This window comes from Scyliorhinus canicula, chromosome 5 (assembly GCF_902713615.1).
Source record: "Scyliorhinus canicula chromosome 5, sScyCan1.1, whole genome shotgun sequence".
Classification (NCBI taxonomy): Eukaryota; Metazoa; Chordata; class Chondrichthyes; order Carcharhiniformes; family Scyliorhinidae; genus Scyliorhinus; species Scyliorhinus canicula.
In genome coordinates this window covers 167,508,923-167,535,490 of record NC_052150.1, presented here as the reverse complement: position 1 = coordinate 167,535,490, position 26,568 = coordinate 167,508,923, and the positions used below count along the sequence as shown (strand labels likewise).

At 46.4% G+C, this 26,568-nt stretch overlaps 2 protein-coding genes across 3 annotated transcripts in view; one reads left to right on the top strand and one right to left on the bottom strand.

The window, feature by feature from the left end:
- Window positions 1-15,306: 15,306 nt before the first annotated feature.
- On the top strand, window positions 15,307-18,402 carry LOC119966409 (complement C1q-like protein 3). The gene is made up of 2 exons (XM_038798027.1): window positions 15,307-16,362; window positions 16,923-18,402. Exons 1-2 carry the CDS (start codon window positions 15,778-15,780, stop codon window positions 17,100-17,102), a joined length of 765 nt encoding a protein of 254 aa, XP_038653955.1. The 5' UTR covers window positions 15,307-15,777; the 3' UTR covers window positions 17,103-18,402.
- Window positions 18,403-18,404: 2 nt separating this feature from the next.
- Window positions 18,405-26,568, bottom strand: part of pter (phosphotriesterase related) — a 48,870-nt gene continuing 40,706 nt past the window's right edge. The window contains exons 4-5 of one of the 2 annotated variants that reach the window (XM_038798025.1): window positions 22,050-22,190; window positions 18,405-19,466 (exon numbers count right to left, since the gene is read on the bottom strand). In XM_038798025.1, the coding sequence (XP_038653953.1) occupies window positions 19,256-19,466; window positions 22,050-22,190 (352 nt within the window). In that variant the 3' untranslated portion in view covers window positions 18,405-19,255. The remainder of the gene's footprint in view (window positions 19,467-22,049; window positions 22,191-26,568) is intronic. The other variant, XM_038798026.1, reaches the window with a different exon arrangement.

Genomic DNA, 26,568 nt, shown 5'->3' with positions numbered 1-26,568 from the left:
GGGGAAAATCCCCGACTTGGATTCGCACAAGTTGATTATGGGTGGAGACTTTAATACAGTCCTCGACCCCGACCTGGACCGGTCGTGCTCCAGAACGGACAGGGTCCCGGCAATGGCAAGGGAACTGAGAGGGTTCATGGAACAAATGGGGGGTGTGGACCCCTGTAGAATCAGCCGGCCGACGGGGAAGGAGTTCTCGTTCTATTCACATGTTTACAAGGTTTATTCTCATATTGACTTCTTTATTATCAGTAGGGACTTTTTGGAGGGGGTGAGGGATACAGAATACTCGGCGATCACTATTTTGACCATGCTCCACATTGGGTCAACCTGCTGGTCTGCAAAGAAAGTTACCAGCGGCCACAATGGAGGTTAGAGGTGGGATTGCTGGCAGAGGGGAGGGTGTGTGAGAGAGTGGGGAAATGCATGCAGGACTACCTGCAGGTCAACGATACAGGGGAAGTCTCAGCAGCGGTGCTCTGGGAGGCGCTGAAGGCGGTGGTGAGAGGGGAACTGATCTCAATCCGAGCCCATAGGGACAGAACGGATCAGGTGGAGATGGACAGACTGGTGCAGGAGATGACACGGACGGATAGGGAATACGCAGAGTCCCCGAGGGCAGAGCTACTTAGGGAACGACGGAGACTGCAGGCGGAGCTGGGAGCGGTATCCACTGGGAAGGCCGTAGAACAGCTCAGAAGGGCCAGGGGCGCGGTGTATAAGTATGGGGAGAAAGCCAGCAGAATGCTTGCACAGCAACTTAGGAAGAGGGAAGCGGCCAGGGAGATAGGGACGGTAGTGGACGGGGCAGGGAACCGGGTGGGAGACCCGACAGGATTGAACAGGGTATTCAGGGACTTTTACAGTAAGCTGTATACCTCGGAACCCCCCACGGGGCCGGAGGGAAGGAGGCGCTTCTTAGATGGGCTGACCTTCCCAAAGGTGGGCAGGGGGACGGTAGAGGGGCTGGGGGCCCCGATTAGAGCTGAAGAAGTAATGGGGGGGCCTGAAGGCCATGCAGTCGGGTAAAGCCCCGGGGCCGGGTGGGTATCCAGTGGAGTTCTACAAAATGTTTGCAGGTATACTGGGGTCGGTGCTGGTTAGGGTGTTTAACGAGGCGAGGGACAATGGGGTGCTACCCCCGACGATGTTGCAAGCCACCATCTCGCTGATATTAAAACGGGATAAGGACCCGGAGGTCTGTGGGTCCTATAGGCCAATCTCCCTGATTAATGTAGACGCTAAACTGCTGGCCAAGATCCTGGCGTCCAGAATCGAAGACTGCGTAGCTGACGTGATTGTGGAGGACCAAACGGGGTTTGTTAAGGGCAGGCAGCTGGTAGCCAATCTAAGAAGGCTACTCAATGTGATTATGATGCCCCCGGAGGGCAGAGAGGTGGAGGTAGTGGTGGCAATGGATGCCGAAAAGGCTTTTGACCGGGTGGAGTGGGACTATTTATGGGAGGTGCTGGGACGGTTTGGGTTTGGAGAAGATTTTTGTGGACTGGGTGGAACTGCTATATCAGGCCCCGGAGGCTAGTGTAAGGACGAACAGGACGACATCTGAGTACTTTAGACTACACCGCGGGACAAGACAGGAATGCCCCCTCTCTCCACTGCTGTTTGCGTTGGCCATAGAACCGCTGGCAATTGCTCTGAGAGCGGCAAGGGGATGGAAGGGAATGGTCAGGGGAGGGGATAGAACACAAGGTCTTGCTCTATGCGGATGACCTGTTTTTGTATGTGTCAGATCCAGCGGCAGGGATGGACGGGATTATGGAAATCCTTGGGGAATTTGGCCGGTTTTCGGGCTACAAGTTGAACATGGCAAAAAGATAGATGTTTGTGGTGCAGGCAAGGGGTCAGGAGAATAGGCTGAGGGAGCTACCATTTAGGCTGGGGAAAGTTTTAGGTATTTAGGAATACAAGTGGCGCGCGACTGGGGTAAGATGCATAAGTTGAACTTGCCTAGGCTGGTGGAGCAAATGAGGAGCGTGTTCCAGGGGTGGGATGCCCCTACATGAAGCTGTCACTAGCGGGGAGAGTACAGGCGGTGAAGATGACGATCCTCCCTAGATTCCTGTTTATTTTTCAGTGTCTTCCTATTTTCATTCCGGGGTCCTCCTTTAAAGAATCAATAAAATCATCCTGGGATTTGTTTGGGCGGGGAAGTCCCCGCGGGCAAAGAGTGGGATGCTGGAATGGAGCCGTAGCGAGGGGGGACTGGTGTTGCCAAACTACAGCAACTAATACTGGGCGGCTAACATAACCATGATAAGGAAATGGATGGTGTGTACGGGGTCGGTTTGGGAGCGGGTGGAGGCTGCTTCATGCAGGGGCACCAGCTTAGCAGCCCTGGTCACGGCTCCCCTCCGCTCCCGCCACCCAGGTACTCCACCAGCCCTATAGTGGTGGCGGCTTTGCGGATTTAGGGCCAATGGAGAAAGCATGCGGGGGAAGTGGGAGCGTTGGTCTGGTCCCCAATATGTGACAACCTCCGATTTGTCCAGGGGAAGATGGATGCCGGGTTTCGAGCGTGGCGGAGGGCGGGGTGGGAAGGATGGGTGACTTGTTCCTGGAAGGGAGCTTCGCGAACATGAGGGCGCTGGAGGAGAAGTTCGGGCTGGCGAGGGGGAATGACTTTCGGTACTTGCAGGTGCCGGATGTCGTACGTAGACAGGTCCCGTCCTTTCCACGCCTCCCACCAAGGGGGATCCAGGACAGGGTAGTTTCCAGGGGTGAGGTAGGAGAGGGGAGAGTCTCAGATATCTATAAGGAACTTATGGGAGCGGAGGACACAGGGACCGAGGAACTGAAACTTAAGTGGGAGGAGGAGCTTGGTGCGGAGTTGGAGGGAGGCGTATGGGCAGACGCTCTGAGGAGGGTAAATGCAACCGCAACATGTGCCAGGCTCGGCCTGATTCAGTGCAAGGTAGTTCACCGGGCCCACATGACGGTGGCCCGGATGAGCAAATTCTTTGGGCTGGAGGACAAGTGTGCTAGATGTGGGGGAGGACCAGCGAAACATGTCCACATGTTCTGGGCATGTCCAAAACTCAGGGGATACTGGCAGGGATTTGCGGACGTCATATCCCAGGTACTGAAAACAAGGGTGGCGATGAGTCCAGAGGTGGCGATTTTTGGGGTGTCGGAAGACCCGGGAGTCCAGGAGGGGATAGAGATCAATGTTGTGGCCTTTGCTTCCCTGATAGCCCGGCGGCGAATACTGTTGGCCTGGAGGGACTCAAAGCCCCCAAGGACCGAAGTATGGCTGTCGGACATGGCAAGCTTTCTCGGCTTGGAAAAAAATCAAGTTTGCCTTACGAGGATCACTATCGGGGTTCGCCCGGACGTGGCAACCATTCATCGACTTCATCGCGGGGAACTAATCGTCAGCGGGGTGGCGGGGGTGGGGTGGGAGGGGGGTAGAATAGTGTAGAGTAGGGGGAAGAATAGGCGGGTCTATTTGGAGAATGGTAGTGTTATTTGCACTCTGTTCTTTGTAATTGGTATCTGCACATATTGTTCCTGTTTGCAATGCCAAAGATACCTCAATAAAATTGTTCAAAAAAACAATTGATCCAGCATTTATTGTCACTTGTGGAGGAGAGTTTCAAATTTTTGCTATCTTTTGTGCTAAGACGTGTTTCCCAATTTCACTCCTCATCTGGCTCTAATTTATAAGCTATTCCCTCTCGTCCTATACTTCCCATTCTTCCTTAAATGTTCTCTTTAAAATCAAATCATCCCTGAACCTCCTATATTTCTGGATATTTAATCTCTCCTCGTACCTTAACCCTTGAAGCCCAGATTCTAGTAAATTTACATTGAGTTCCCCTCCAAGGTCAATCACTGTATCCATCCTAAGGTATGGTGCTGATACTCACCATACCTTACCATACTCCAGTTGTGCTCTCACTAGGATTTTGTGTTACTGAAATATGACATCCACCTCTTGTAGTCTATTGCTCTAGATATGAAGGCCAGAGTGCTATTTTTGATTATTTTCTGTACCTGTTCATGACTATGATCTATTCACCTACATTTCTAAATCTCTTTGGACCCCAGTGTTTCTCATTTTCATCATTTCGGAAGTATCCTGTTCTGCCCTATTTAGGTCCAATGTGAATGACCTCATATTTGCCTACATTGAGGTCAATATACGAGAGTTTAGCACGTTTATTTAATCTATGAAAATGTCACTTTTTAATTTTAAACTGCAAGCTACACTGTTTGCTACACTACATCGTTTATCTTTGCGTCATTGGAAAATTTAGATATGTCCTTTTCTATCCTATCACCTCAGTCAATATTGAGCACTGTGAGCGGATGTGGCCCCACTGTGAAGCACCATCAGTCACATCCTGCCAATTGGACTACCTGCCCATCCATATCACTACTCTTTGTCTCCTTCTATTCAACCAACTTCCAACCAAGTTAAGACTTTGCCTTCAGTTTCATGAACTTCAACATTGCCGAACAATTTTGCATGATTGGATTTTACCAAATGTTTTCTGGAAGTCCATGCAGACAACATCCATCAACATCCCCGTCTACTACTTGAGCCCCGTCTTCAAAATAAGAATGATCAACCCTTTACATGTGGCAAACTCTGATTAGCTGAGAACTTTCAAGATGTTCAGTGACCCTATCCTTGTTTATAGATTCCGGTAATTTCCCAACGGTTAGATAGAATCATAGAATCATAGAATTTACAGTACAGGAGGAGGCCATTTGGCCCATCGAGTCTGCACCGGCCCTGGGAAGACCACCTTACTTAAGTCTACACTTCCACCTATCCCTGTAACCCAATAACCCACCTAACTTCCTTTTTTTTTGGACTAATGGCAATTTAGCATGGCCAATCCCCCTAATCTACACATCTTTAGACTGTGGGAGGAAACCGGAGCACCTGGAAGAAACCCTTGCAGATACGGGGAGAACGTGCAGACTCCACACAGACAGTGACCTAAGCTGGGAATTGAACTGGGGATCTGGAGCTGTGAAGCAAGATGTTAGACTAACCGGTATACATTCCCTGTTTCCCTCTATCACATTTCCTAAATAACAGAGTGACACAGTGAGATGGCAGCATGGTGGCACGTGGTTAGCACTGTTGCCTCACATCGCCAGGGACCCAGGTCTTTTCTGGCTTTGGATAGGCCATGCTAAATAGCCCCATAGTGCCCAAACATGTGAAGGTTAGGTTGACTGGCCATGATCATTGCCCAGGGTTATGGGGATAGGGTAGAGGATTGGGCCTAGATAGAATGCTCTTTCAGAGGGTCATGCAGACTCGATGGGCCCAATGGCCTTCATCTGCACTGTAGGGATTCTATGAAAATAAAAACGTGCACAATTTTGCATCAAAAGGAACGGCTCCTGAATTGATAGAATATTTGAAGAGCATTGTTCGGCTATTCCCAATGTTACAACTCACTTCTCTTTAAACTCTGGGATGGAAACCATCTGGCCCTGGAGATTTGTTGTTATTTAGTGCCAGTAAATTATCTGTTACTATTATCTTATCATAGATCATAGAATTTACAGTGCAGAAGGAGGCCATTCGGCCCATCATGTCTGCACCGGCTCTGGGAAAGAGCACCCGACCCAAGGTCAACACCTGCACCCTATCCCCATAACCCAGTAACCCCACCCAACACTAAGGGCAATTTTGGACACTAAGGGCAATTTATCATGGCCAATCCACCTAACCTGCACATCTTTGGACTGTGGGAGGAAACCGGAGCACCCGGAGGAAACCCACGCACACACGGGGAGGATGTGCAGACTCCGCACAGACAGTGACCCAAGCCAGAATCGAACCTGGGATCCTGGAGCTGTGAAGCAATTGTGCTATCCACAATGCTACCGTGCTGCTCCATGATTCAATAACAGTTGCCTTGGGATGTCTGCCATGCTGACCTCTTCCTTTACTCTAAATATTAATGCAAAGTAATTATTCAGCATCTTCACCAAGTGGGTAAAAGAATCTTTGGCGGTCTAATTGATACAAGTCATATTAATTCTTCTTCCTCAAGGGCAATTAGGGAGAGACAATAAATGTTGGCATTGGTAGCAATGCTCACATCCCATGAAAGAATTGAAAAAAGACACAGCCACATAAACCCATTTGTGGTGGTGTTGGCTTGGCTTCGATTTTTCCCAATGTATCAAATATTTTAAAACATAATTCTAAAACTTTGGCCAGGAGTTGTCTGGTGATACGAGGACAGAAGTTTAATTAGTGTCAAGCAAAAGGCTATGGCATGATTTTGAAAGGTATTGATGTGACACCAGCATATTCATAATGTAATGACTGCTATGCCAATGCAGAACTCAATCTATTAAACATTTTGGAGACAATTTATCAAAAACATCATTCATCTTCTTAAAATCCAATTTTGCTGAGGCAACAATATAGTTATATCTATCCCAGTGTATTGCCTCTGTTCTAGAGAAAGTCTTATAAAATCTATCACACAACTAATATTGAAAGGACATATTTTTGTTGTCCCCTTGAAAAGTCAAGATTTTGGTTATTATCAATCTCATTGGTGGCACATAAATTACAGAATTTGGTTTCATTCCATTTTAGAAGTTTCTCTAATCATAGAATCATTGAATTTGCAGTGCAGAAGGAGGCCATTTGGCCCATCGAGTCTGCACTGGTTCTTGGAAAGAGCACCCTACCTTAACCCACACCTCCACCCTATCCCGTAACCCAGTAACCCCACATAAACGTTTTGGACACTAAGGGCAATTTAACATGGCCAATCCACCTAACCTGCCCATCTTTGGACTGTGGAAGGAAACCAGAGCACCCAACGGAAACCCACGCAGACACACAGGGAGAACGTGCAGACTCCACACAGTCAGTGACCCAAGCCGTGAATCGAACCTGGGACCCTGGAGCTGTGAAATAATTGTGCTAGCCACTGTGCTACCATGCCCCCCAATCTTTCCTCATAACCCAAATCTCTAAGGCTGGGTATCAGTTTTGTGGCTATTCTTTGCAATGTTTCAATTACTTTCTTGTGGCCCAGCGGCCAGAACTGTCGATAATATTCGAGCATCATCTGACCAGACAAATCTACAGCTTGATCATGACTTTTTCAGACTTGTGTTGGATTGTTTTCTTTTTTTAGAGTTCAGTGTTCGGCTGGCTTTGTCTATTGCTACGCTTCCGTAATTCGGCATGCTGAACATCAATCTCCTCAGATACCGTGGTATTTTTCAATTACATCCTTGGCTATTTCAATGTCATTCATTAAGTAAGAATGTTTTCAATTCTTCATATGTGCAATACTTTGCATTTTTCTCTGTGAAATGCCATCATTTATAATTCTGCCCGTTGAAATATTTTGCTCAACCTGTTCTGTTATTTTTGACAATCTTCCTCCAATTCCATTGCAACTTGTGGTTTGGGTTCAATTGAAATTTAACCAATGTGACTTCAAAGTGCAAATCATATGAACGATAAATAGGAGCAGAGAAGGCCATTCAGCTCCTCGGGTCTGCTCACCATTCAAGATCACGGCCGATCTGTTGCTGTTTTTAATTCAACGTTCGCAGCTATTCCTGATCAACTTAGATTCTTGTTAGGCAGGTGTATCAATCTGAATCCACCTTAAAATATTCCCCACCTCCACTGCCTTCTGAGGCAGAGTTCCAAAGTTCCACAACCTTGAGAGAAATGTTTCTGTGCCATCCCTGTCCTAAAAGGCGGCCCCTAATTTTAAAACAGTGGGCCCTAGTTCTGGGTTCGCCCACAAAGGGAAACATCTTTTTCATAAACACCATATCAAGTCGATTCAGGATCTTATGTAATTCAATCAAGTCACCCATCACACTTCTAAACTGCTGTGGAAAAAAGCCCAGTCTGCCCAACCTATCCTCATAAGACAACCCATTAATTTAAATTATCAATCTTGGAAACATCCTCTGAATGGTCGCCATTGAATTTACACCTTTTCTCAAATAAGGAGAATAATGGAGTATTAGAGATGTGATCTGACCAATGCCCTGACATTGATATAAATTAGAAACAATAACAAAGCCTCAAGCCAATCCCTGAAGCACTCCACTGAGTAAACCTTACCACTACTATTGCCTATGTTCCCCAAGTCCCTTGTTCCCAACCAACACATTCCCCAGCCACCCACCCTGAGTACTTCAATTAGTATGTACCCCTTGTTTTCCATCCGCAGCCAAGTTATTAACCATATCCAAGATCTTCCCCTTCAAAAGCTCTGTTGACTGTTGATAATTAAGTTTTTAAGTGGTTAGCACTGCTGTTTCACAGCACCAGGGACCAGTGTTCAATTCCGACCTTGGGTGACTGGCTGTGTGAAGTTTGCAGTTTCTCACCATGTCTGTGTGGCTTTACTCTGTGTTTCTAGTTTCCTCCCACAGTCCAAATATATGCAAGTTAGATGGATTGGCCATGCTAAATTGCCCCTTAGTGTGCAAAGGTTAGGTGGGGTTACATGGTTCCAGGGCAATGGGCCGAGGTAGGGTGCTATTTCTGAGGGTTGGTGCAGACACGATGGGCCAAATGGCCTCCTTCTGCACTGTAGGGATTCTACGATGTACAGATACTATGACTCTTTGCAGGCAATTTTCAAATATATAAATGATAATTGATTGCATTATTTTACAAAGGATTAATGAAAGAGTAAGGTATATACTGACCCCAGGTATGGAGGGATTTTCTTATGGGCAGAGGTTGAGTAGTTTGCGCCTGTACTCATTGGAGTTTAGAGGAATGAAAGGCGACCTTATCAGACATATAGGATTCTCAGGGGCTTGGCTGGGTAGATGCTGGGAAGTTGTTTCCCCTTGTGGGAGAGTCTACAACCAGAGGGCATAATCTCAGAGTAAGGGGTCACCCATTTAAGGTAGAAATGAGGAGCACTTTTTGGTCTCTGAGGATAATAATAATAATAATCGCTTATTGTCACAAGTAGGCTTCACAGAAGTTACTGTGAAAAGCCCTAGTCACCACATTCCGGCGCCTGTTCGGAGAGGCCGATACGGGAATTGAACTTGCGCTGCTGGCCTTGTTCAGCATTACACGCCAGCTGGTTTAGCAAAGTGGACACATCCCCTGGATAGTGAATCTATGGAATTCTTTGATAAAAGCAAATTACTGTGGATGCTGGAATCTGAAACCAAAACAGAAAATATGACCGCTAATACCTCACCCTGTTCCCACGGCACCTTTCCATGCCATTGCAGAAGGTGTAAAACTTGCCCCATTTCCTCCTCCCTGCTCGTCATCTCAGGCCCTAAACTCTCTTTTCAAGTGAGGCAATGCTACACGTGCATCTCCTTCAATCTGGTCTTTTGCATTTGCTGCTCCCTGTGCGGTCTACTCTACATTGGAGAGACTAAATGCAGATGGGTGACCGCAAGCAGGATCCAGACCTTCCTGTCATTTGCCATTTCAATGCACCATCCTGCTCACATGTCCACATGTCCATCCTTCGCCTGCTTCAATGTTCCAGTGAATCCCAGCACATACTGGAGGAACAGAACCTCATCTTCCAATTAGGTACGCTACAGCCTTCCGGACTTAATATTGAGTTCAACTACTTTAGGGCAGCACGGTAGCATGGTGGTTAGCATCAATGCTTCACAGCTCCAGGGTCCCAGGTTCGATTCCCGGCTGGGTCACTGTCTGTGCGGAGTCTGCACGTCCTCCCCGTGTGTGCGTGGGTTTCCTCCGGGTGCTCCGGTTTCCTCCCACAGTCCAAAGATGTGCGGGTTAGGTGGATTGGCCAGGCTAAATTGCCCTTAGTGTCCTAAAAAAATAATGTTAATGGGGGTTGTTGGGTTACTGGTATAGGGTGGATACGTAGGGTGATCATTGCTCGGCACAACATTGAGGGCCGAAGGGCCTGTTCTGTGCTGTACTGTTCTAATTCTAAAAATTCTAAATACTTCAGACTGTAAACTCTCTCCACCACCTTTAGCCCATTTTTATTTCTATCTATTTATTGTTATTTTCATTTCTTCCATTGATCTGTTTTTCCCTCACCATTGTTCCCGCTCCCTCCATTCCACTTGGGCTAACTGTTCCTAGTTGCCCTTTGACACACCACTCACTTGTGTTCCACCATTCACACATTTTAATCTCTTTATGTGCCACTATCAGCACCCTTCTTGGCCTTAATCACTCAATTTACATTCCTTTTGTCTCTTTGTCCACAACATTTTTGTCTGTCTCCACCTATCGCTGGCCCTCTATTCAGCCCCACCGCTCCACGCCCCCCACAACATTATAAATCTGACCTATTTCCAGTTCTCTCTAGCTTTCACAAAGAGTCATCCAGACTCGAAACATTAACTCCCTTCTCTCTCTCCACAGATGCTGTCAGACCTGCTGTGATTGTCCAGTATTTTCGGTTTTTGACTCTGGAATTCTTTACTGCAGAGGACTGTAAATGCTGGGTCTTTAGTATGTTTAAGGTTGTGATAAACAGATTGTTAATCAGTAAGGGAAGCAAGGATTATGGAGATAAGGCAGGAAAGTAAAGTTGAGGATAATGTCAGATCAGCCATGATAGCATTGAAACAGATCCGATGGGCCAAATAGCCTACCTCTGTCCTACATCTTATGGTTTTATACAGGGACACTGACCTAGTAAGGGCAGAAGATTTCTTATATTTAGGGCATCATGATCGGCACAGGCGTGGAGGGCCGAAGGGCCTGTTCGTGTGCTGTACTTTTCTTTGTTCTTTACATAGTTACTTTTCCCCTTCTTGTCCCTTTGAATATGGGGACTGCCTGCATCTGTTTTCAGCCAGCCCCTACAGTCTTCCTTGCAATAATTGTCAATGCCACACAAATCTCCTTTGTGATCTCCAGTAATGTGGGACCAACAACTTCTGACCCTGGAGATGTATCAGCTTTTTGACTCCTTTCGCCCATTTACGGCATTCACCTCATTTTTATCGAAGCTCTGAGATTAGACTGTGATAGCTCTGAGAGGGAAGAGGTGCTTGTGTCTTCCTGTGAATACATGGAGGAAGTAATCATTCAGGGGCTACAATTGCCTGTGAGTGTGTAAATGGGAAACGACACCCGGATTTCCCCAAACCTGCGCATGCGAAAACTGCGCACGTTTGCCAATGTCGATTACTGACACATGTTAAAACATAAAGCTGAGCATAGCAAACAGAAATTGCACGAGCATTGGGACTGGAGAGAAGTGCTGAACTCACACCATGGGCTCATTTTCCAGCCATCTGGGGATGAGTTGGGAAAATGGTGAGGGAGGTGGCCAGGTGTTGGTTTGCCTGTTGTCTTTCTGCCGCCAAGTCATTTTATTAGCATTGGGGAAGTTTATGGATGGCCCGCCAGCCAGAGAAAAATAGAGCTGTTCAAGTGGCCATTCAAGAATTCTATTGCTTCACAGACCTTTTTATAGTCGTGGGTAGGCCCTGCATTGGATGGGGGTACAAACCCTGGGGAGACTGTGGGCTCCAAGTGGCACCCTCCTATTCGTCTCTGCAGCATTGAAGCCTACTTGTGACAATAAGCGATTTTCATTTTCATTTTTCATTTCATTTGTTTCTGGGCAGCAGGAAAATGAAATGAAAATCGCTTATTGTCATAAGTAGGCTTCAATGAAGTTACTGTGAAAAGCCCTTAGTCGCCACATTCCGGCGCCTGTTCAGGGAGGCTGGTATGGGAATTGAACCATGCTGCTGGCCTGCCTTGGTCTGCTTTAAAAGCCAGCGATTTAGCCCAGCGTGCTAAACCAGCCCCTGTGATCCGGGGTCCCACAACCAGCCGAGGTGCGGTTGTCCTTGGCTTAATTTGGAATCTGCTGGCCATAAAATTTTAATTTCAACATTATAAAAAATGAACTATTATCCATGCACTTAGGCGCAATGAGATCAAGAACCTACAATTGCAGAAACTGTTCAAGATTTAATGTGAATTACAGTGACACTGCAAAATGCATTTAGCCAATCAATAAATAAAGTGCAGGCCATAGTGAGAATCTCACTCCTGCTTGATAACCAGCAGCCCCTGCTGGAAGTGTTTGTATCTGTCCATCTGTGTGTTTAGCGTATGCAGCGTAATTAAGAACAAAATAGGCCTTGGCTGGAATGCACCGCTTTAACTGTAGAACCGATCAATATTCCTGGTGAAGGCTCACATATGAATGAAGCATAGAATCGCTACAGTGCAGAAGGAGGCCATTCAGCCCATCGAGTCTGCAGGACCCTCTAAAAGAGCACCCCATCCAGGCCCATTCTCCCGTTCCATCCCCATAACCCCACCTAATAATAATAATCTTTATTGTCACATGTAGGCTTACATTAACACTGCAATGAAGTTATTGTGAAAAGCCCCTAGTCGCCACATTCCGGCACCTGCTCGGGTACACAGAGCGAGAATTCATAATGTCCTAATTACCTAACAGTTCGTCTTTTGGGACTTGTGGGAGGAAACTGGAGAACCTGGAGGAAACCCACCCAGACACAGGGAGAATGTGCAGACGACACACAGACAGTGACCCAAGCCGGGAATCGAATCCAACGGTGCTACCATGCTGCTGTACATCTTTGGACTGTGGGTGGAAACCAGAGCACGCGGGGGAAACTCATGCAGACACGGGGAGAACATGCAGACTCCATACATCGTCCAAGGTTGAAATCAAACCTGGGCCTCTGGCACTGTGAGGCAGCAGTGCTAACCACTGTGCCACCCTAAATGATGGCCACTTAGGCTAGGTTTTCATTATGGAAGCCTTACAACCAGCCTTCTGGGTGGAAGCAATTGGGGGGGGGGGGGGGGGGGGGGTTAGTGGTGAGAAAAGTTGCAAAGTGTGAGGAAAATTAGAGTCAAACATTTAAATATCAGGGATTTTGGCCTATTGCAAGAAGAGACTCCACATTACATTGTCAGGGTTGAGGAATAGGCTTTGCAGAAGCGATGTGGTTTTTCCAGATCAGATTGAATACATGGTATGAAGGAAAAGGGAGAAAGGGAATAGGATGGGTAATTGCTAGATCCTCCCAATGGAGGGGAAATCCACAGGCACTGCTTGGGCCCAATGCTCTACTTTTATGTTATGACTTTAATGTAACTGAATGATTATTGAACAGACAGGCAACATGGTGACAGACGTCCTGTATTCAGCCAGTTTCTAGAAGGGAAAAAACCTGAACATTTCTAGCCTATTCTTTAATTAGCTCATCCCAACTATGTAAAACTGTGGAGCTAAACAAAAGAACGGAATGCTTATTCCACATCATTCCCCCTCAATACTCTACTAATTAAACTGCCGTTCGTGGCTCTCTCTCCCAGCCTGGAGATTCAAAACTGCTCTCATCAGAGCGGGTTGGGAACTAAATTCCAATGTGGTGTGTGTGAAATCAAAGATGTGAAGAAAAGCAATTGTTCTCTGTGGCTTTTCCCAATTACAGGGGGTAAGGTGTGAAATTCAAAATCCTGTATCTGTGAGAGGAGATAAAGGTCACATACATTTTTACAACTCTTATTTACCTGCTGATTTGCAAAAATGAATATCCTTAAACCATCGTTAAATATCAGATGTACCACTTTGGTAGAATTCTGCACCCCCTCCATATAACCCGCAATGAGACACTTCTAATCTGTTAAATCAGATTCAAAAGAAACATTTCGAACCCATCATTACTTACAAACAATCTTAACAACGTGTCTGTTTCGAACGAGGAAGTGGATTTTAATTGAGACTTGAGACATTTGAGATGTAGTTTCGAATGAAGCTACGTTTCAGGAAATAAACCATGCAGTACATTCACAATTTGACATTCGTGTTTTTAAAAGAGGGGATGAGCGAACCCTCCCAAGTATTATCAGTTTTGGCCAGCTTTGACCTGACCAATGTACAGTAATATCAAACGCGCCTGTCTTCTTGCTTACATGCGGGAACTGGGCAGCTTTCTAGCTCAGTCCAGTGTCTGGAAACAGAGGAACTGACATTTATATTAAGGATAAACGATCGATTTCTCTTTGTTCTCTCATGTCACGGTATATGACCTGAACAGATCAGGTAAAACAAAACATGTGAAGGTAGTGCCCGCAAAGTACTCACTGTTGCATGTCGATTGTGTTAAATATTCCTGCACAGTGTTCGACACTCACTCTGCAATACTACACTAACTCATATGCATCAGCGATTTGGCAGGTATTTATATATATATTTATATACAGACGCTGCCGCGATTGACAGGGGCGCTGCTACTGTTTCTTGCTATTAGACTTTCAAATGAGCTCTCCCCGGCGAGGAGGCTGCAGTTTTTACCCTTGCCTTCAGATCGCTGCTTCCTGAGTCGCCAGGCAGGCTTCCCGTCTCGGACTGTGCTAAGTGTGTGTTTATGTATTTAGCGCTTTTCGGATCTGTTCCGATCCACTGCGGGGTTGCTTTGCAGAGAAGGAACTTGCAGTGTCTCTTCTTGCTGAATGAATGTGTGAAGCGTAACAACAGGTTGTCCAGAGCCCTGGCGTCCCGGGTTACCACACAGTCTTGGTGTCTCTGAGAGAGAGCTGTGTGTGTGCCAGAGAGACAGACACACACAGAGACACAGCGGACAGGTCACATTTGAAAGATCGCCACTAACTCGATAAGGACTGAGGAAATCCTTTTTTTTTTGGCGGTGTGTGCTTTGAGATGATTTGTTCCTCTCCTCACACGTGAACATCGGATCGGGACAGGTGGAAAGTGGCTGGAGGCGTGAGAGGAAGATCCTTCCCAGTCTGTGCCCTTGCTTAAATTGCAGGCAGTGTCTCCCAGTGCTGTGAGCAGCCTGGGCGTCCAACACTATCAGAGCTGCTGCCCTGACTGGGAGCTGCTGTCCTCACTGGGAGCTGCTGCTGTCCTCACTGGAAGCTGCTGCCCTCACTGGGAGCTGCTGTCTTCACTGGGAGCTGCTGTCCTCACTGGGAGCTGCTGTCCTCACTGGGAGCTGCTGCTGTCCTCACTGGGAGCTGCTGTCTTCACTGGGAGCTGCTGCTGTCCTCACTGTGAGTTGCTGTCTTCACTGGGAGCTGTTGCTGACCTCACTGGGAGCTGCTGCTGTCCTCACTGGGAGCTGCTGTCTTCACTGGGAACTGTTGCTGTCCTCACTGTGAGTTGCTGTCTTCACTGGGAGCTGTTGCTGTCCTCACTGTGAGTTGCTGTCTTCACTGGGAGCTGTTGCTGTCCTCACTGTGAGTTACTGTCCTCACTGGGAGCTGTTGCTGTCCTCACTGGGAGCTGCTGTCCTCACTGGGAGCTGCTGTCTTCACTGTGAGTTGCTGTCCTCACTGTGAGCTGCTGTCTTCACTGGGAGCTGCTGTCCTCACTGGGAGCTGCTGTCCTCACTGGGAGCTGCTGTCCTCACTGTGAGCTGCTGTCTTCACTGGGAGCTGCTGGCTTCACTGTGAGTTGCTATCTTCACTGGGAGCTGCTGTCCTCACTGGGAGCTGCTGTCTTCACTGTGAGTTGCTATCTTCACTGGGAGCTGCTGTCTTCACTGGGAGCTGCTGTCTTCACTGTGAGTTGCTATCTTCACTGGGAGCTGCTGTCTTCACTGGGAGCTGCTGCCCTCACTGGGAGCTGCTGCCCTCATTGGGAACCACCCGGCGCTGTACAAGTCTCACTTCTTTTTCTCCCTGGTCCAGGTCCCCACTCAGCCATCACCATTTCTTCCAAAAGCAGGCAGGACGATCGCCCCACTCTCACCCGAGTCGTCCGCAAGAAGCGCCTGATCGCCGCGGCGGTGGGAGTGCTCATGGTGCTGCTGCTGGTCATCCTGATCCCGGTGCTGGTGAACTCGGCTGGGACCTCCGCCCACTACGAGATGCTGGGGACGTGCCGGATGGTGTGTGACCCGTACGGCAGCAAAGCCACCACGGCGGCTGCGGACACGGTGCGGGACCACAGCGTGATGCCCTTACCCACCTTCATCCAAGGGCCCAAAGGCGAACCCGGCAGGTCGGGGAAAGCCGGCCCGCGGGGTCCGCCCGGAGAACCGGGGCCCCCCGGCTCCATCGGCTCACCGGGAGGCAAGGGGGAGCCGGGGAGACCGGGCTTACCCGGCCTGCCAGGACCTCCCGGGCCCAACGCCGGAGCCATCAGCGCGGCCACCTACAGCACGGTGCCCAAGATCGCCTTCTACGCCGGCCTCAAGCGGCCGCACGAGGGCTACGAGATGCTCAAGTTCGACGACGTGGTCACCAACCTGGGCAACCACTACGACCCGACCAGCGGCAAGTTCACCTGCTCCATCCCCGGCATCTACTTCTTCACCTACCATGTGCTGATGAGAGGAGGGGACGGCACCAGCATGTGGGCAGATCTGTGCAAGAACGGCCAGGTGAGCAAGCCCTTCCCAACAAACTCTGCCAAACCCAGCAAAGGTAGGTGTGTGCGCCCGCGTCAGGCCCAGGGAGGTCCCAATTCGCTGATCAAATTGCCAGACTTCCCAATGAATGGAGGGGATCATTCCGCCTGGAGCAGATCTGAGCTGCCCGCTCTGTCCTGCTCCCAGGAAGGCTGGAGCCCACCAACCCAGTTGCGCTGTGTTTCTAGGTAAGCTTCATTCATTAAGGACCAAGCGATTGTGAGATTCGTCAGTGATATTCACCAGACAGGAATAGAAGTGGCTGTGTTTTTGTTGGGGGGGGGGGGGGGGGGGGGAGAGAGAGAGAGATGGGTTGTCTGTCAGACTGAAATGTGGGAACTGGGATGTTTGGATCTGGTCAATCCCACAAAACAGGTGAGTGGAGAAATGCAAGTAAATAAATTCTCCAAGTAGAACAGGCGAAACAAGACAGAGCTGGATAACATGGATGAGAGGCTCTGAGAGATGGGGACGGCTCCCTGGCTAACTACCCTTTTGCTAATAGCTGTTGTGTTTGTGTACTCTCCGTGCAGGTCCGAGCCAGTGCAATCGCCCAGGACGCCGACCAGAACTATGACTATGCCAGTAACAGCGTAGTGCTGCACCTGGATGCTGGCGATGAAGTCTACATTAAACTGGACGGTGGCAAGGCTCACGGCGGCAACAACAACAAGTACAGCACCTTCTCTGGTTTTATAGTCTACGCGGACTGAGGCGAGGGCGAACAGCTACCAGAACCAGCCAAATCTAATCACCTCCTGCGTGAAGGAAGGATTTCCACGGCCTGACAACAAAAAAAACAATCACTGCACAAACCAAATGGACGGTAGCCAGATGTGCTTCGTACCTCTGGACACAACCAGCCGTTGTTGTTTTTTTAAAAATTAAAATGCTAATTGAAATGTACCCGCACACCTCGGAAAGACATTGCCCGTGTAAATTGGCTCAGTTTGGGTTAGTCCACCCAAAACAATTTCTCAGTTGTTAGCATTTTGTTTGTCAGAGGAATTCGGTCCGGTACTGAGCACAGTGGTCAGTTTCTAAAACCTCAAGATGGTGCGCTGGTGGTGGGCGGGATAAATAAAAAGCAAGTTTGCTAGTGTTGCTCATTCTCTCTGATGCTTTGATATATTGAACTCACAGCTTTCCCCATGGTTGTCCTGACGAGCCATTTCTCTGCTTGGAATTTCCACATTACTCGCTGTGGTGAGCGACGATTTTCTAACAACTATTGTAGGTGCATTGTTAAATGAGTATGCTGCTGTTTTTAACAAGGTCAGTGTTTGCCTTCTATTAGAGTCATTCATTTAACGATCACAAACTAATATAAAGAATAACGTGAGTGCAATAGATACTGTGCAGTTTTCTGATCGCTGTGGCATGAATTTCAAGTTCGGTATATCCATGTATATGCAATAAGATGCCATAGATTTTTAAAAAAAATAAATCTTTTAATCATATAAGTGTTAAAGTATTCAATATTTTCGTGCAATACCTATGAATCACCATGGCATTAACTTCTTTGCATTGATTCGGTTGCTCACATTTTGATTATCAGTTAACCTATCTTATTACTTTTAATAAGGTCGTGTTATGTGATAAGTACATGGTTCAAACCATTCAGTAATGACGCTTTTAATAAGATGCATTCTACCTGTCTGATGAGTGATTTCTCCACACATATAGCCGATGATCCAGGGCGCTGGGATTATATGCAAGAACCTAGCATAGAATGTGAGGATGGTGTTTAAGAAGTGCTTCCAGCTTCAGGCCTCTTAGATTTAATTCAGCAAAAATAAATAAAATATTTTGCGCTTAATTGCCTCCACAACTAACATTTTAACCGCCAGTTTAGTTGAGGAATAGGCTCAAGTTTGGTATAAAGGGGGGCATTTGCTTTTCCCATTTAGATTTTAATTTTACGCGGCTTATTACAATAACTCAGTTATTGTACTGTTTGAGGGCTGTTATGCAATGTTGCTGTTCATTAAATGAGAATAAAACACCATCAAACGTCTGGTCTATTTTTTTTTAATTCGCGCGTTATCTTTGACTTGATTGAAAAGTGGCATTGCTACGGTATGTAAATATCAAACTCCAGACTGCAGAGGGAAATCTCTCACACTTGGGGTCGAAGGTTAAGTGGAGAAAAGAACATCCCCTCAAATATATTACAAACAAGTTGTAACATACATTTTAAGCAACAGACTTTACACTTTCATGTCCCCCGCCCTACTCCCCGAGTGAAGGCTTCATACAAACAGGTTGTTTTTTATTACACATGCTTTGTTTATGAGGATTCGGTTGCTATTTGCGTCCATTCTTTTAATATTTAAATATGAAAGCAATCGATTATTCTCCATCATCAAATGAACATGCATTACTAAACACCGGCCAGCTTCTTGCGACGATCCTTTGCAGGCAACAAATAAGTTTGAAGTACAGCCATTATTGTTATGGAGGCAGAAATCTTACTTTCCTTACTCACGGTGGTCATCGACCAGATCCGTAACAGTAATTTTAGGCGCTTTGGAAGGGGGTCAACAAATCAGGAGATTGTCGCCCCAGGCAAATTAGCCCCAAATGGGTAGTTTAATTGGTTTAAATCCTTTCTTATAATGCTGCAACAAATTGTCCATGTGCCCCATTAACTGTGCTCGACATGCCCTTATCTAAACCTAGGCAGTAAAGGGACAAACCATTACATATTACAACTTCATCGCTTCCCACACCCCTGATCCAGCACAGGTTAAGCAGATTTCATTTCCTTTTGCTTTGTGAATTGCGACTTTACAGAGAATCAACTAGAGACCAGCCTAATACCAGCCGCACATTACTGTCACAGAATCAGATGGTGCCTGCTTAATTATTTGAATGTTAACCAACGTTTCGGGTTGTCCACTAAAATCTTGTCGATGGCAGGCTGGGAGAGGCCTCGCTTCTTCATCTCCGGGACGATGTTGGTGAGGATATGGGAGTAGCCGTGCCCGCCGTACTTAGTCAGCCTGTTCTTCGTGTGGATATCGTGGGCCATCAGCACGTTGTCTCCGTAACCCTCTTCAAGCAGCAAACGGATGCTGAAAATACAAACCCATTCCTGGTCAATTCAAGTCGGAACATTTGTCAGGATGGATTCAAACTGCAGGCCACTTCCTACACTCTTTATGAAACTTGCTTTGTCTGACGGTTAGGCTTAGTGACCTTCCTCAAGGAAACATTATACAGAGCAGGAACTCGAACCACCTCGAGAACAACTTGCATTTTTGCAATTTATTGCCTTTAATAGAGGACAGCGTCCCAAAACACTTAAAATTATAGCAAATTTTGCGGTTGCTGGAAATCTGAAATAAATGCAGTGCATGCTGGAGTCGGTCTGGCAGCATCTGTGGCGAGTTAAAGTTTCGGATCTGCGTGTGGAAGGGCCATTTAGATCCGAAACATCAACTCTGTTTCTCTCTCCACGGATAATACCTGACCGGCTGAGCTTATCCAGCATTTCCTGCTTTTAGTAGCCCAAAACATTTCACAGGAGCATTCTCAAAATACATTTGGCCACATAAGGTTAAATTGGAGCAGGCGATTGGAAATTTGGTCAAATAGTCAGGCTTGGAGGAGTATGCCAAACACAGGACACGAAGTAGAGAGAGAGAGCGACGTATTAGGAGGAAATTCTAGAGTTTAGGGTCTGGGCAGTTGGAGGCATCACCATCAACAACCAGATAATATAGACGGTGCAGAAGAGGGCGGAAGTGGATGGGAGCAGACATTGCGAAGGGTGATATAGCCCTGGGGGAAGATGACAGGTGAGGTCGGGGAGAGATTTGAAAGTAAGGGTGAGCATTTTCAAATCAAAGTATTGCTGAATCTGGAGTCAATGCTGGATGAATGAGACTTGTTGTCAACTGGGATATCTGGTCAGCAGAGTTTTGGATGCGCTTAAGTTTACCCAATGGCGAAAGCAAATGACCAGCCAGGAGTGCTTTCCAATGCTCAGGTGGAGTGCTGACAGGGAGCAGACTGTGAGGTGCAGCGGAGGAGTGTGGACTCTCCAATTACCTCCATTGCCTAGACTTGTAAAAGCTGATTTACCTCGTTCCTTAGTCCTTTGTAACAAAACAAGAAAGACCAGAATGATTTACCTCTTGTCAGTTTAGGAGATTTGCGTTGTGGTATTAAATTAATCGAGGGTATCATTAAAAAAGACAATATGTTCTAAAAACACGTGTTTGGTAAAAGAGAAATTTATTTAGGGGATAGTGCAGTAAATGCAAAAATCTCTCAAGTTGGTTACATATATTCAGATAAACATTCATTTTTCAGTTGTCTCACTGTAGTGAAGACAAGCGGCAAGAAACAATGATGGAATCAATGCTCAATGACATCCACCCTAATTCAGATCACAGCTCCACAGGTCTGGTTAGATGCAGGAGCTACCTTTCCATGCAAGTTTACTAATCACAACTTTTGTTTAAAGTGTGAGCGTATTCTCGATGACAGCTTCATAATTAAAGGAAAAACGAATTTAAAAAACACATGACCCTTATTGTATTCTACCCGCTGCCATGTGGTGAAGTGCTGAACTGAACTTGTTCCCCACGTCAAAATTCTACCTGATTTACCAAAGAGCGAGAAGCACCGGTCTGTCTTCGAGATTCGCGCGTATATTTTGCAGCGAACAGTCAGTGTGTTATTCCAAAGGTTCTATATTTCAGAATTTCGCAGCAGGTTATTGTGGAGCCTCTTATGACTTGTTTCAATGTCGTGTCAGTTGCACAGTTAATGTCGTTTCAGTTGCAGTTAATGTGTCAGTTACGCAGTTCATGTCGTGTCAGTTACACAGTTAATGTCGTGTCAGTTGCAGTTAATGTGTCAGTTGTAGTTAATGTCGTGCCGGTTACACAGTTAATGTCGTTCCAGTTACACAGTTAATGTCATGATGTGGAGATGCCGGCGTTGGACTGGGGTGAGCACAGTAAGAAGTCTTACAACACCAGGTTAAAGTCCAACAGGTTTGATTCAAACACGAGCTGAGGAAGGAGCTGCGCTCCGAAAGCTCGTGTTTGAATCAAACCTGTTGGACTTTAACCTGGTGTTGTAAGACTTCTTACAGTTAATGTCGTGTCAGTTGCAGTTAATATCATGCCAGTTATACAGTTAATGTCGTGTCAGTTGCACAGTTAATGTGCCAGTTACACAATCAATGTCGTATCCGTTGCACAGTTAATGTCGTGTCAGTTACACAATTAAAGTCGTGCCAGTTACCCAATCAATGTCGTATCAGTTACACAGTTAATGTCGTGTCAGTTACATAGTTAAGAATTTGCACAATTAAATTCCATTCTTCAAATGTCAGAACTCAAAATAAGAAATGGCAGTTCATTTTATGGAGCTGACTTGGCAACATAAATGAACTGAAAGGCAATTAGTACATTTACATGGGATATGTGAATATGTATTAAAACATCAACCTTCTTTTAAGAGGTCCAAGACCTAATCTCTCGTTGTCGAATTGGAAAATGTTAATGAAAATGGCAACAAAAAAAACACACACCAAATAAACATTTAGAATTGTATATTGTTATATGTTCTAACTCACTAACGTAAGGCGTTCTTTCCATAACACAATATCCATGTGACACCTGTACCAATTATCTACCTACCAATGGATCCGTTCAATGTCACAGGGCAGGTCCACCTCAGGGCAAAATGGGTAATTCAGCATTTCAGTGCCGAATAGATCATACTCCAGGTAACTTCCCAATTTGGCAAACTCGAGCAGTTTGTGCTGCTCAAGTATGGTCCTGATTTTAAAGGAAATAACAAGGTACATTAACTGTCGAAAAATTAGGTCTCAGCCAGAGTTTCAACCGCGAACTGCATTCCAGCGCAGCGCTCCCAAATATTCGTTTGTACACCCTCCCTCCCCTGGTTCAGCTTTTCCAACATCGCATCCACTCTCTGCCGCTAACCGCAGAGCCTGTTTCAAAAGGTACGTGGGCCCCAACTGTTTTATGTACAAAACAATTAAATGAAATCAAACAAACCGAGGAGGTATATATAACACCATTGTCACCCCATATTAGAAAGGCCAAACTGTATAATCGCAGCACCATCACCATCCTTTCTGAACACTGCCCCTGTCCTTTCCAAACAGCCGGTGGAGTTTTGCTCGGAAAGTGATATTGTCCGGGTGGAACTTACCACAGGGAATCAAAACAATTCCCCCTCTATCTTTCAATCGAAAGCCAAACTTGAAAGAGTTCCTGATAGCCACTCGGGCAGTGCTGCAATGTTTTATTTCTTAATTTAGTGAGGAGTTTAAACTTCCATGAACGCAGTTTGCTTTCTTACAATATCGCGGATCGGGGTTTCCATTGGGGCTTGAAGGTATGAATGGGAAGCGAATGTCAGAATGTTCCTGGTACGACAATGAGAAAGTGGGACTGATGGACAGGATGCAGCCGTTGGATGCGAGAGGACAGATGTGAACAGATGTTCAGCGAGCACTGGAATTGTGACGATGATAATGTTCGCCAGCAAATGGCTCGATTCCGGTAGTCCTATGTTAGTGGACAGGAAGCAGCTTTGTACTTAATTAATTTCTTACTAAAGGTTCATCCAGCAACCAGATTCGCCGTACAATCCCGATTATCGACGGTGTGATTTCAGTAATATCGAGTATATCCCAGCTCTCAGTAGTCTGTCTCAGGCCAGTGATGTGAAACCACTGGTTCTTAGGCATGTTTTTAAAAAGATCCCTTGCTCCTAAATTCAGTCTGGTCCCAAACCATTAACTTTAAATATGTTAAACTAATTGTGTAGATGGCATGATAAACTAGGGATGCAGAAACGACGATGGACCTTCATCCACCCAGAAACAACCTGTCCACCTGTTTTGAAACATTTCCAAATGTTTCTAAATGCAGCCAGGATTTTTGCTTTCAATGTCCTTCTGGAGAGTCTGATTATTCTCTGCCATGAAACTTAAAAGTTACTACCGGTAGAGGCCCTAGATCTTGGTTTAAACCACAATTTGGTTTAAAGTAACCTTCCAAGTTAACCTTTTACCATATTGTTTACCATTTTGTAAACTTTTTTATAATCACATTGGACTCCCAAGTTTTTAAAAGCAGCTTTACCTCATAACTCAGACCATTAAACACTAGGAATCTATCTCATGACCCATCTGTGCACTACTTCTGGTGCTTCAATAAGTTGCCTCGTGTCTCAACACAGTGCAAGGTGCACTCAGAATAAAACATTCTTTGATCGGCATGGTGACAAGGTAGTTAACACAGCTACCTCACAGCGCCAGAGACCTGGGTTCAATTCTGGTCTCGAGTGACTGTATGGAGTTTTCACATTCTCCTCTTTTCTGCATGGTTTTCCTCCGGGTGCTCTGGTTTTCTCCCTTAGTGTCCAAAGATGTACAGTTTAGGTGGATCGTCTATGCTAAATTGTCCCTTAGTGTCCCAGGATATGCAGGTTAGGTGGGGTTACAGGTATAGGGTGGGGTTTAGGCCTGGGTAGGGTGTTCTTTCAGAGGGTCGGTGCAGACATGATGGGCCAATTGGACTTCTTACTGTAAGGAGTCGATAATTCTCCTGACTGGTTTTCTATCTTGGCTCGGAGGTGAATATTCCATTTGCTTTATTGATTGCAGCTGTGCAGTTAGGATATAAGTATGGCGAGATAGTTATAACTTGCAGCTTCCTGTCCACCATCTTTTGCATTTTCAGCACCATTCATGAACCAAGTGATGCTCGTATTCCCAGCTGATGTGCAGTCCTTTGTTGGACCTCATTCGATTTAATCGACCATCTTTATACCCATTCATACTGTGCCCAGCTCGTTCCAAATTCAAGATACACCCTAGGAATGGATACAGAATTGCCTGAGGGCTGGAAATGAATAGCTACTGAGTAGAGGAGTTATCTGATGGTGGGAAGGGAAGTGGGAAGGGGTGTCCTCCGCTCAGTGTTGTATTGCTACTGTTTCTCCTTTAAATAAATGACCTGGGGGGGTCAGAAATGCAATGCAAAGTGATAACATTTGATGATATTGCATAACTGGGTGCACCGGTGGAATCACTTAAAGCAGCTCATATTACAAGAATGGGTTGCCAAAGTCCTTTACAAAAGGATACACGTTGGTAACACATATTTCCTCGCCTGGTTGTGTGTTTGATGTTTATAGACAGAGCAAAGATACTCAGGCTTCAGAAGTACTGTCATTATTGTCATATTAATTCAAGACTGAACATACATGAACAGTAAATAAAGATGCTCAGCTTTATACATTTCATTTGCTTGCTAATTTTAAACATTTCAAACCACTCATTCCCCTAATAAATCTTAGTTACTTTGTGCTAAAATGTGTTCATTTTAAACAAGAGTAGAGTACAATTCCAAATGGCAAATGTCCTGATCGATTCAGTGTGAAGCATGACCACGTTAGAACATTGATGCAGAATTTTCACATTGCACACCTCAATGCCGCTGTTCAACAGGACAACAAAATAGCTCTCTACATACAGATGAAATAGCCTTAGCTGTGCTGTGCATGGAGAAGCTAAAAATCAATGCAGAAGACCTACTGCATTACAATACTGGCAGGGCAATCAGTCTTCTACAAAACACATACTTGGAATACCAGGGCAATAGAAACATCACTTATTCATCCATTTGCTCTCCCCCTCCCCCAACAGATATTAGTGGTGTTGCCCAAGTCTCCTTACCTGAAAGGGTCAAGTACAGGTAATGATCAACCAATGCTTGGTAGACCAGAGTTGTTGAGATTAGGAGGCAGCAGCCAGGAGAAGCCTAGAATACATTTTTATGGCCTTTCCATGTCCAGGAACCAATGTTAATTATTGTGAGTATTTTCACCCTCTTTGGCAGCAAATTAATAAACTAACTCAAAGTTCAAACTGTCCCATTATCCTTGGCTCTCACGTAGGTTGAAATGTGATAGCACATTTATTTAATGTTAATAACCAATAGCTTGTTGGAAAATCAAAGTTCTCCCCCCCCCCTCGGCTAGTACATTTAAAAAATAATGCATTAGTTCAATCTTTCTCATGAAGTGTGAGGCCACCCATCACGCGATACTAAATTACTAATAATTTCATAATAAAATTAATAATTTAAATTGAATTAATACTTTATTTTGAGCTGGTTTGAAATAGATATGGGGCAGCATTCTCTGTTTCTGAGACTAAGTGCAGGATTCGTGGAGATACACGTGAGCAAAACTGGCACCACACCTGGACTGATTCAGTGACTGTCAAGAGGCTTGCACCAGCGCCACGTGCAACACAATCGATTCCAATGAGAAACGGTGCCAGATTCTCAGGTTTCGTGATTGAGACTCAGGAGGCTGACAAGCTGCAGTCACATATACACACTGCACTCCCCACACACACCATCCCAGCCAACAAGGTGGCAGCAATACGGGCGTCACCAAGGTTCATGGACGCTGAGCTGGAGACCCTCCTGGACATGGTGGAGGGGAGGCGGATGACCCTGTATCCCGCCAGGGAAGGAGGCTGACAGCCGCTGCCATTTGTCGTACCTGGGCGCAGTGGCAGAGGCGGTCAGTGCCGTGGGCAACACAGACCGGACTGGCCAGTAGTGCCGGAACAAACTGCCCGTCACAGCTGTCTCCAACACCCTCCACCATCCCAGAGACACCTCGGTTGGACACTTTAGTGAAGAGGCTCCTGGGACACTATCTGGTGCGCACCACACAGCTGATCATGTAAAGCAGGTGGACGCAGGAACACCCGAGGGGGCAAACGGTTGGAGGGCAGACTGAGCCCAGGAACTAGCTGCCGTCCAGACGGGTTTCAGGATTCTGGAGCGGACAGTCCCATCGATTTGGAGATGCAGTCGCCAAGCCAGGGACTACATGAGGGGTTGTCGGTGACCATCTGATACCTGCGGACACAGGTGAAGGAGTCCAACGGTGTGCAACAGCAGGAGATGGTGCCGACCATTCGTGCCACCCAGGCCAACACTGCACGGGTGGCATCCACAGTGGAGGTCTTGGGGGAGAGGGTTTTGGCTATGGATCAGCATATCCAAGGCCTGGGGCATTCTGTGCAGGCACTGGCTGAAGCCCAGGACAGGGTTGCCGACTCAAAGGCGATCATGTGCCAGAGCACTTGGAAATTGCAGC

What these genes read in the sequence shown, in the direction of transcription:
- LOC119966409 (XM_038798027.1), top strand. Translation starts at nt 15,778, where the DNA reads ATGGTGCTGCTGCTGGTCATCCTGATCCCGGTGCTGGTGAACTCGGCT. An exon ending in ATCTGTGCAAGAACGGCCAG is followed by an intron (nt 16,363 to 16,922) that starts GTGAGCAAGCCC and finishes CTCTCCGTGCAG; the next exon opens with GTCCGAGCCAGTGCAATCGC.